The following is a 12,567-nucleotide window of genomic DNA, read 5'->3' as shown; positions in this document are numbered from 1 at the left end:
TAATAATTGCAATTTTATTTAAATTATTATTTGACATAATTGTCGTCTGACCCCCTGTCCTTATTTTCATTACTATTTCAGACAATTGTTTAGTTATTGAAATTAATTTATGTTGAAAAAAATCCAATTATATAAATTCAAAAGAATCGAACGAATACGCAACTTAATATTTGTAATATATTGGTCATGTATATATTTTATGTGTGTTCAGTGGCGTAGATTTGGATTTGATAATTGTGGGATTATAACCCCCACTATCAGGATCAATATATTAATCTATGGTTTGGCAAAGGTCACACATAGGAATTTTAAAAGAAGGCCTTTCCTTGAACTTCATGTGAAAATTCGTCCATGTCGTGACTTATCCCCTACATAAAAGGCCGATCAATTTTAGGTATTTCGAGGATTCTCACCACAATTTTCCCATTTGATTGATACACCTCTAAAATATGGGGTTTGAAAGCCGTATGACCCGTTTTGTCGAACAACCAGGCCACCATGTGGTTCGATGTGCTTCTTCATAAAACTTTAATATGACCTGGATCGTCTTCGTCGATTTTTGTTTTGTTTTTTTTAACCCTTCACCACACTGTGGTACAGGGTTTTATGTCTTTGTGCATATGTTTGTAACAGGCAAAAGGAATCGAGATAGACACATGGTTCCTTTTGAGAATATGCATAGAATCACATTCTGAGTCGATTTATGCATGTCCGTCTGTCCGCCCGTCATGTATTTTTGTGAGCAAAGTATAGGTCACATTTATGATCCGAATTGGATGAAATTTGGCACAGCCCATTCGTTTGGCCTAAGGACGACCCCTATTGAAATTGGAGAAAATCGGTTCAGATTTATTTATAGCTCCCATATATATTTTCGTCCGATTTTAGGTAAATGGTGCACCAAAGTCCCTAAAAATCATTAGATTTGGACGAATTTTGGCATAGCGTACTAAATTAAGTGGACAATGATGTGTGCTAAATTCCCGTAAAATCGGTTCAGATTTAGATATAGCTCCCATATATAGTTTCGCCCGATTTTAGGTAAATCGTGGACCAAAGTGCCTGAAAATCATTAGATTTGCACGAAGTTTGGCACAGCGTACTGAATAAAGTGTAGAACGACGTGTCCTAAATTTTGTGCAAATCGGTTTAGATTTAGATATAGCTCCCATATATAGTTTCGCCCGATTTTAGGTAAATGTTCCATTAAAGTCCCTGCAAATCTTTTGAGTTGCACGGATTTTGGAATAGCGTAATGAATTAGGTTTAGAATGATGTGTGTTAAGTTTCCTGAAAATCGGTCTAGATTTAGATATAGCTCCCATATATATTTTCGTCCGATTTAATGTAAATGGTGTACCAAAGTCCCTATATATCTTTCGATTTGCACGAAATTTGGCAAAGCGTAATGAATTAGGTCTAGAATGATGTGTGTTAAGTTTCGTGAAAATTGGTTCAGATTTAGATATAGCTCCCAATGGCCAATATCATGTTATGTTGGAATGCATCTGTTGAATATACCCAAAGTGGTGAAGAATATCATATAGTCTGCCCCGTCCGACTTTACTACTGTTCTTACTTTTTTTTTGTTTTTTTTTTTTTGGTTTATGATGATTGGTTGATGATTTTGGGTAATAAAGTCGTGCAATCTTGATCCAAATTTTTCAATAAAAATGTCAAAGGGTGTCAGTAAACACAGTGTAGCCTTAGTAGTCAGGGTAAAGTGGTGAACTTTTGAGCCAGATTCCGTTCCGGGATTCGATTTCGAAGTTCATCCATTATAAACCTTAACTGCACTATATATTAGGCAAAAATAAATCGTATTTTTTGGACTCAGTCTTAGTGTTGTAGAGTAAATGCAATTTTGAGCCAAACTACGGAGTCGATCCGGAAGTAAACTGTTTGCAGATAAATTTTTAAAAATGAAAACAACACAGCACCGTCTTGAGCAGATTACGCTAAAAATATCGATTTTTTTAATGAATATGTCAGAGATCGTCAGTAAACACAGCATAGCCTTAGTCGTCAAATTTTGTGCCAGATTCCGACCCGGATTTGATTTCGAAGTTCAGTCATTTTAAACCTTAACTGAAATATATACTAGGCGAAAACAAATCGTATTTTTTGGACTCAGTATCATGGTTGTAGAGTAATTTAATTTTGAGCTAGACTCCGTAATTGATTCCGTAGTTAATTCAATTTTTGGCATGTAGATTTTTGAATTTGATGTAAACAACACAACACATTTTGGTACGTTAAACCACACTGAGTACGTAAATGTGAAAAAAATCTAACATTCCTATTAAAATGTCAGAGGGCGTCAGTCAACTCAAAGTTGAAGTGTCGTGAAATTTTGAGCCAGATCCTGACCCGGACTTCGGATATTTTATTGGTTAATTCTCATTCGAAACTTTCTGTAACCAACACACACTTAGGTACCGAAGTTATTCCAAGCAATCATATATATATTATTTTAAAAATCCTTGACAATTAATCTCCCCACACACCCACACTCCGGAAATCGAATAAAAAATGTCGGCTAATAATTCACGAAAACCAGCCAAAAATAGTGGGTGTTTTGTGTGTGCGTTGTTTGTTTATTAATCATTTGAAAATTGTTCAACACCCCAGTGGTGTCCAATGCCATCACTTCTACTATGACAACAGCAGCAAAAAAAACTTAGCCATCACAGTTGGTAAGCCCCCAACAGCATCTATCCATCCGTCCATCCATCCCGAGGCATAATGATTGATGGATTTTTGTTGTGGCGACAAGTGGTCACAAGCACTTGACATTTGTATTTTTCAATGATATCGAAAGTTTTTTGTGTGTGTTTTGTTTTTCTGTTTTGGCTTTGAAGCATTAAGCCAAAAAATTGTTGCTGTAAAATTAAAAAAAAAACTTTTATATGTATCAACACCAAGAGAAACACTAAATTGCAAAAAACAAGAAAATATTCATCTATTAATTCAAACAGATATATAAACCACACGAGCCTATGAACAAACATCTTGACAAAAAACTAAGAGGCGGAATTTACAAATGACCATGCGAATGTTGTCCTCTTTTCTATAAAGTCATATAAAATGTGTCTAATAATCGGAAATAGATTTTGAGAAAATATTTTCTTCAGTCAATTTGTATGGAGAGGAAAAAAAATAGGTCAGAGCTAAAGAAGGCCACACGTTTTTCTAAGGTTATTATGGAGGATTAACTCATTGTGATATCTATATGTAGGCAGTTATCTTTGGAAATGTGGTCTGTACATTCAAAAATTCGCTAAATTGGATATACAAATATATTAGGTTTTTCAGCATTTTGCTCCTACCCTACTACACACACTCACTTCAGAATGTGTTTAAAATATTTCCCTTTTACGTACCCTTGCCGTCGTGGACTCATAAAATAATTCATTTTAATTTGTTGATAGTTTGGCAGAATGGCCACATTGTCGTTAATATAGCAACAAATTTTGTAATTTTTTATAGTTTGAAAAAAAATATATAGAAACAAATCTGGAAATAAAACTGTGGCTTTGTAAAACAAAAAGTTTGCCATAACACTAAAACAATTTGTTGTTCTGTTTATGGGTAAAACATTTAGTAGGGTAATAATTTATGGTGCAAATGAAAAAAAAAGTTATTCATTATTGTGAGAGTGGAGCATTTAGGATAGGGATGTAATAAAAATATAAGAAATAATTAAAATGATCGCTAACTTTGTACATGACCACCACATAACAATCGCGTGGTAGATTTACATTGGAATTTGGTAAAATCAGGTATAGCTTTATATATTTCATTGATGATCTATGAAACTATGGTGGGATTTTCTATGAGAAGGAATTTTTATAGTAGGAGAAAAATTAAAAACTAAATAGGTTGTCAAATGGAGATATGACTTTTTAAAATAAGATATAAAATGGACCTGTCCATTCCGGGAACTATAGAAAAGTTATGGACATATCGAGTTTACATGGTAAATGTGTCATAGATATGGTCTATTCAACTAAGAGGTCTATTAAATTCCAAGAACCCAAAACTACAAGTTGCAACCACTCTGTTAGAAAAATAAGGCTAGTATCTTCGAAGCACCGTAAATGAAGAGCGAAATTAAAATGGGACGTATATCAACAAGATTTCTTCAGGAATAACAAGATTTTTCTTCAGGGAAGTTTGGAATTAAATTAAAACGAAAACTTTTTATATAACCTGCCAATACTTATGTTCTGAAGAATATTTTTAAGTATTTATGTTCTGAAGAAAATGGGCCTCATGCATAAAAACGAGCAAAAGCGATGAGTTGAGTCAAGCTAGCAATTGCTCGTAAGTTGAGTTAGATCGAACAGGAACTGCTTTTGCTCAATTTCGTATGCATAAAAATGAGTTCAAACCAATTGCAAATACTTGAGCAAATTGAGATCAAACTTCTAATTGTTATAGTGGAAGTGAATTAGAAGTAGCAGTAAATACTAATAATAAAATAGAAACTGACGATATATCTGCCTTTTTGGTACAACAAAAATTAAAGAAAATAAATATTCACTTTGAAAAAGTCAGTTACCAAGTGTCAAAGAAATGAAGCAACATTTGGAATAGAAATGACGGACTATATAATTATTATTAGGGTTTATGTTATTATAATCCACACCATAAGGCGGGCGAAGACCTCCTAAAGTATATGTATTTTCCTGATCAAAATCAATTATATCCATACCCGTCTGTTGAAACCCGAATATTTGCAAATACTTGGCTAATATTCCTCAATTTTTTATTCCGTTTATAACATCTCGAAATATTCACCCCATAAAATATAGACACTGGTGGCCAAAACTAAAGCAACTGAAATTGAAAACTGAATTAATGACCCGTAACTTTTTTTTTTGAAAATTAAGTTATAGAGAAAGTTTTTTTTAAGAATATAGAATATTTCGAAATAAAAATAAATTCTATGGAAAACTACATAAGCAAATTTAGCTAGTAATCGACAGCAAACCCGTTATTTTTGATTACACCCACGAGACATTGAACCTATACGATCCAAAATTTGATCCTTTGATGCACTATTCTTCACATCCTGAACCTTTGAGAAGAGGTTATGTTTGCTTGTTAGTGAATCCCTTTGAATTTTGCTATCGATGATGATACAACGATTTTTCTATAGGGTGAAGATCTGATGATTATGTTGGCCATCATAAAATCCGGATTTGAGACTCCCGCAACCAATCGCTGACAAGTTTTGGTTTATGTCTGGGGGTTATTGTCAAGCTTCAACACAAAATATTCATGAAATATTTTTCCAAAATCATTTTCTGTGATAAATTATGTTCACAATCACTGATAATTATTCATTTTAGTGCATGCGAGTCAACTAAGAGGCATGCTCAACAAAAGTTAAGCAAGAGCTCACAAAAGTAAGCAAAAGCTTGTTTTTATGCATATGAAAATGAGAACAATCTCATCCAACATCAATTTCTAAGTTCAAACTGAGCAACAAGAGATCAAACGTGAGCAGTGAGTAAAAGCAAATACATCAAATTTTATTATGCATACGACAAGCTCCTTTTACTCAAAAAATCGAGTCCGAGCTCAAGCTCACGTTTTATACATGAGACCCAATATTTTCAGAATTTTGCCCCAAAAAAATATTTAAAACCAGTAAGGAAAGTAGTAATACCCTTTATGGTACTCTTCACCACTTTGGGGATATTCTACATATGTATCCGAATAGACATCGCCTTTTCAAACGAACATTGACATGAAACTGAACGAACTTAAATATGCGATCTTTATCTATAAGTAAACCGACATTCTGCAACCTATTCCATACTTTGTAAATAGATTTACAACAAACTTTTTCACACGCTATTTGGTATGTTTCACGAATGGTAATTGTAACTTCAGTACATTCTACAAAAATGTGTGCCGATCGGCCAATCCTTGGGTCTTTAGTGCACAATTAAAATTAAATTGGTCAAAAATATATATTGAAGCTATATCTAACTTTGAACCGATTTTCACGAAACTTAGCACACATCATTCTGGACTTCATTCAGTTCTCTATGCCAAATTTAAATCATTCTAGATTCAATTCAGCACGCTATGCCAAAGTTCGTGCAAATCGAAAGTTATATAGGGACTTTGGTGCACCATTTACGTTAAATCGGGCGAAAATATATGTGGTAGCTATATCTAAATCCGAACCCATTTTCAGGAATCTTAGCGCACATCATTCTAGACTCAATTCAGCACGCTATGCCAAAGTTCGTGCAAATCGAAGGCTATATAGGGACATTGGTGCACCATTTACGTTAAATAGGACGAAAATATATGTGGGAGCTGTATCTAAATCTGAACCGATTTTCATAAAACTTGGCACACATCATTCTAGGCTTAATTAAAGACGCTGTGTCATATCTCGGCAAATCGAAAGATATTTAGGAGCTTTGGTGACCCATTTACCTTAAATCAGGCGAAAATATATATGGGATCTATATCTAAATCTGAATCGATTTTTCCCAATTTTAATAGGGTTTGTCCTTAGGCCAAATGAGTGAACTGTACCAAATTTCATCCAAATCAGATCATAAATGCGACCTGTAATTTGTTTACAATTTAACATGGACAGACGGACAGATAGACGGACATGCATAAATCGTCTTAAAAATTATTCTATGCATATTCTCAAAAGGAACCATTGTCTATCTCGTTTCCTTTTGCCTGTTACAAGCATACGATACCCTACACAACTACCACGGATCTCTAACTGTCTGCATATTTTTATTCCGACCCTGGGCAATATTTCGTAATAGTTGCATCCTCTTACCGGTTAAGAGGGCAAGAGCACCTCTTCCTTATACTGACATATTTTCCGAATATTACTAATATTCAGAACAGTTCCTCTAATTACTTGTCCATATTCCCTTCAGCGTGGGTTGTGTGGCGATGTTCGGCTTATTATTGTGGCCTCGAAGGAAAAAAACACAACCAGTCCACTCCATCTCGAAATTATTATCTGATCATTACCGAAAATTATAGGCGTTGTCCTTGACCATATCTGGAACCTCATGGAACATTTCAAAGCGATTCGCGGTATATTTCCGCCCTCTAGTGTGGTAATGTGTTCCTAAATAATACTCATAAGCACCTGTAAATATTTACGTGTAACTCCTACATCCGAGTACATACGATAATATAATTGCTGTCAATTTAAAGGCCAAACACTCCTCTTGGATATTCTGTCAACTTCTCGTATACGTCCCTCAGGAGTAAGTATATAGGCTACAGAATAAAAATTTTGTAATTTTTAACACAAAAGTCATGGTCCATTTGACCCACTAAATACTGACCGATCTTTATCAAAACTACATGCTTATTCTTTGGCCCGATCCACACACAATTGCGGCCACAATTGCGGCCTCTGGAGCGTCCAGAAAAACCAACAAAAATAAATTTGTTGGTCCATTTCATCCCTTAAATATTAACCGATCTTTTCCAAAAACAATAGGGGTCTTCATTGGCCAGAGCCCATCCTACATGCAAAATTTCGTGAAGATTGACGATTGGTATACTTAAAGGTGGGTCTAGGGCCAATATTTCGCGGCGTTACAAACTTTTGGGGCTGTACAAAGCTATAATACCCTGATTCGGATAAAAAAATGTGTCCATAATGGACAGACGGACGGACACACATATCTAAATCGACTCAGTTAGTAGATATATGATGATCGGTATACTTAAAGGTGGGTCTAGGACCAATATTTCGCGGCGTTAAATTACATTCATTGAAAAAAATATTTTTATATATCCACATTCCATGAAAAAATATTTTTGAAAAAAAAAATCGCGTTCATTTGGAGTTCTCCAAAAAACTGCTGTAATAAGAGATTCTCTCTGACATTTTTGGAAATAATACAATATTGCTTCCCAGAAATCTAAAAATTCTAAACAACTAGTAGCCAGATATTCTGCCATTGAAAAAAACATGTCTGTCTACATTTATGACATGATTTCATTGTAGACCAAATTGTATATCTCCTGCATTTGGACTACGATTTGGTTGTATTTTCATGGATGATGTGATGTTGCACTTTGCAATTTATATTTTGTTCATTTATTTAGTGTTTTGTGAGTTTTTTTTTCATTGGTGTCCGGTTTTTAGAAATAAACAAAATGTTTGACTGCTTGACTGTGCGTGGTGGGCGTTTTGCTGTTGTTTTGTTTTGCAAAATGTTTTGGTCTTTGGCATTTGGCCAATTGGCTTAATTAAATTAAACAGATTTTTAACTCCGAGGAACAAAAACAAAAAAAAAAATACAATAAAAATCTACATACGCGTGTATGTGTGTTTCTGCTATTTGCCATGAAAGCCAAACCCAATTGAGGGAAAACAAAAAACAAAATTGTTTGGAAAATAAAATTTTAACAAAAATCTAGAACAGAAAATGTAACATTCCAGAAATCCACAAAAAATGCAAAATAAAAATCAACAACAAAAAATGATGGAAAACGTTGCCTGCTTATTCAAAATTGTTTCTACTTTTTTTTGGCAAATTTTTATTTTTTGGCTTGTATTCAATGTCATAGAAATATTTTACTATGTCAATGAAATTTGCCACAATTCTAGTTATGTATTTATTTTTTTTTATGTCTCTTGTTTTATTTTTTGGCATCTGCAGAGGTTTTTTATTTATTTATTTTTTTTTTTTTTGGAATATTCCGCCTGTCATATATTCCAATTTATTTAGGAAATTTAGTTTTTGGATGATATTTTATTATTTCAGTTTTGCTTTAGACATTTAAATAATGTTTAGTATTATTATAATGGATGCTCTGAACGATTTTAGCTGCAGTGGAACCTGTAAAATGAACAATTTCTTAATGAAACATGTTTGGCTTATTTTTTAAAGGATTTTTTTTAAATATTCTACACAATTTTGATCAATATTTTTGTGCTTCACCTTTTTTTGGCGATAGGCTCCACTGTCTTATGTGCTATTATTGTTATTTAAATGTTCACATAATAGTGTTGTGTTGTCGGTTTTGTTTTGTGGCTTTATGCCATTTATTTGAATAAGATAATTTATGGTATGGCATAAACCCATCAAAATTCTGTAGTTTTTTTTCAGTTCCTTTTCCGAACAAATTGAATATAAGGACTAATTTATTATTAAAATTGTTATTATAAGTTAAAACCAAATTACGCGGAACTATTGTGGGCTTTGTATGAGGACCTTGAAAAATAAATGTATCAAAATTCAAGACCACAAGACATCATTAAAAAAATATTTTTTTTAAATCAAATTCTATAAGAGGTTAATTATACCCTACACAACTATGTTGTCAGGGTATTATAGCTTTGTGCAGCCCCAAAAGTTTGTAACGCCGCGAAATATTGGTCCTAGACCCACCTTTAAGTGTACCGCTCATCATATCTCGACTAGCTGAGTCGATCTAGACATGTGTGTCCGTCCGTCCATTAAAATTTGTAAACACGATACAGGCCACAGTTATGGACCAATCTCCACGAAATTTTGCAAGTAGGATGGGTTCTGGCCAATGAAGACCCCTATTGTTTTTTAAAGATCGGTTAATGTTTAGGGAACGAAATGGAACAAATACTAAATTGTTGTCGGTTTTTCTGGTAGCTCCAGAGGCCGCAATTATGACCCAAACATCTCGAATTTTTACATGGAGAAGGGAATTGGTCCAAAGAATAAGCATGCATGTTTTGATAAAAATCGGTCAATATTTAGCGGGTAAAATGGACCCTGACTTTTGTGTGAAAAATGACAAAATTTGTATTCTATAGCGTATATATTTACTCCTGAAGGACATAGAGCCGAGAAGTTGATAGTATATCCAAAAGGAGTTGTTGACCTTTAAATTGATGCCAATTATATTGTCGTATGTGCTCGGATGCGGGAGTTACACTTGAATATTTACGGGTGCTTACATATTCAGATATTATATTGAGGTTCTAGTTATGGTCAAGGACAATGCCTATAATTTTCGGATCAGATGATCAGATGTCGATCTACAGGCCACAATTGAAAGTTCAAATAATATTGGAATCGAATATTAGAGGACCTAAAACTATATCGAACTTTTTTTTCGTCGAAATTGTGTATTTCCACTGGTTTTTATACTATTTTTAATCAACGAACCTATTTTCAGGCCATCCTTGGAAAAATAATTTAAAACCAGTGAGCGGAGCAGTATATTCGGACGGGGCCGACCATATGATACCCTACATAACTACCACGAAAATCAAACTTTCTGCGGTTCTATATTCTCAGCCTGGACAATATTTCGAGATATTTGCACCCTTTTTACCGATCATAGATCAACAACTTCACTTTCTAACCCTGGCATATTTTCCAATTTTTTTTCTTGAAGTGAATTTTTAAGCCGTAAAATAAAAAACGATCATCATCTAAACTGTCGCTCTAAGTATTTGGTCAGATCCCCTTCAGCTTGTACAATATGTGATGTTCTGCATATAATAATTGCCTCTAGAGCGACTAGAAAATCTGACAAAATTAAAGTTTTCCGTTCATTGCACCCCCTGAATGAAATCTCAACTCAAAGCTATCAGCGAGACATTTCCGCCCTCTAATGAAGTAATAGTAATATTCTGCATATAGTCACCTTTACCTAATTATGTATAACTCCCACATCAGAGTACATGCAGCCAGAAGTTTGGTATCAATTTGAAGGTGAACAACTCCTCTTGGATACACTATCAACTTCTCGTCTCTATGTCTTTCAGGAGTATGTATATACGCCCCAGAATAAAAATTTTGTAATTTTTCACACAAAATTCAGGGTCCATTTGACCCGCTAAATATTGACCGATCTTCATCAAAACAGGAATGCTTATTCTTTGGCACGATCCTCTTCTCCATGTAAAATTTCACGATGTTCGGACCATATCTACGGCCTCTGAGCGACCAGAAAAACCCACAAAAATTAAGTATTTGGTCCATTTCATCCCTTAAATATTAAAAGATATTTACCAAAAACAATAGGGGTCTTCATTGGGCCTAACCTATCCTCCATGCAAAATTTTGGGAAGATTGGTCCATAACTGTGGCCTTATCATGTTTACAAATTATAGATAGATCGACTCAGCTAGTCGAGATATGACGATCGGTATACTTAAAGGCGTTACAAACTCTTGGGGCTGCACAAAGTTATAATACCCTGACAACATAGTTGTGTAGGGTTTAAAAATCCTCTCCCATTTGATATTCGTGAAAAGTCAGATACATTCCTCGTGTAATCGTACATACCTACATAATACATACGAATTTTGAGTGTTAAAATCTCCTTACAAAAAATTCTAGATATAGGTATACTCTGCTAGACCTATCTAACAATAAGTTCAATGGGGCTTGGAAATTTCATTACAAACATCACACTCAAAATTAAACTTATACAAAATTCCAAAAAAAAAACTGTATGTTATTTTATGGCAATGTCATTTACAATCGCCATCTCCCAGCTCTGCAATATATAGAAAAAAAAAACATGCAAATCACTTGGGTATCAACAATAATGATGTTGGAAATTATTATGCATATTGGGGCTCATTAATGAAGTAAATCGTAATTTTTTCATAAAAAACAAATATTTGCAAGCAGTAAGGTCAAAGTAATTCTGCTTGATTACAATTTAATATTCAATTTAGAATACAACAACAATAACAATTCCCCTTTCTTTTTTTTTCCTTTGCAGCCCCGCAACAAGGAACAAGAACAAGAAGTCTTGAACTGGATCTTTGAAGTTTTGGGCGAAAAGGTGCCAGCCGGTCAATATGAAGATATCTTGAAGGACGGTATTGTCCTCTGCAAATTGATCAACAAATTGGCCCCCGGTTCCGTTAAGAAAATCCAAGAACGTGGTACCAACTTCCAGTTGATGGAAAACATTCAACGTTTCCAGGCTGCCATCAAGAAATACGGTGTCCCCGAAGAGGAAATTTTCCAAACTGCTGATCTCTTTGAACGTCGTAATATTCCCCAAGTTACATTGTGCTTGTACTCTTTGGGACGTACCGTAAGTAACACTGCAACCTAATAAACTATCCATTTAAATAATAACAAATGAAATTTAAATTTCAGACCCAACACCATCCTGAATACACCGGCCCCACATTGGGACCCAAAATGGCCGAAAAGAACGTTCGTGAATTCACCGAAGAACAATTGCGTGCCCACAATGCTGAACTCAACTTGCAAATGGGTTACAACAAGGGTGCCTCTCAATCTGGCCATGGTGGTTTCGGCAACACCCGTCACATGTAAATAATTCCGTACCACCCTCCACAAATTCACCATATTTTTTTTTTCTGCCGTATACTAAGTCAGCGTTTTTCTCTTTTGTTTTAAATTAAACTACTAATTTTCATTTTTTTGTTTGTTATCGTTCGTCGTCCATATATATGTCACGTCGTCGTCGTTTTCTCATCACAATTTTTTGTCTGTCATTCTGTTTGTTTTTCTACTTTAAAAATAAGTGAGGTCTAGTTATATTAAAGAAAAGATAAAAAAATGTTTTGTTCTT

The 12,567-nt window shown here is 34.3% G+C and overlaps 1 protein-coding gene across 1 annotated transcript; it reads left to right on the top strand.

Annotated features, from left to right (window-relative positions):
* Positions 1-11,739: 11,739 nt before the first annotated feature.
* Positions 11,740-12,317, top strand: LOC133333051 (myophilin; the record flags this gene model as incomplete). Its single annotated transcript, XM_061541385.1, has 2 exons — positions 11,740-12,060; positions 12,126-12,317. Coding segments are annotated over 2 exons (504 nt in total), but the record flags the coding sequence as incomplete, so codon positions are not given.
* Between the last annotated feature and the right edge of the window lie 250 nt (positions 12,318-12,567).

This window comes from Musca vetustissima, unplaced genomic scaffold (genome assembly GCF_032173495.1).
Source record: "Musca vetustissima isolate MV318-11 ecotype Yass unplaced genomic scaffold, APGP_CSIRO_Mvet_v1 utg6706, whole genome shotgun sequence".
In the NCBI taxonomy this organism is placed as follows: domain Eukaryota; kingdom Metazoa; phylum Arthropoda; class Insecta; order Diptera; family Muscidae; genus Musca; species Musca vetustissima.
This window is presented reverse-complemented; position numbering and strand designations above follow the sequence as displayed.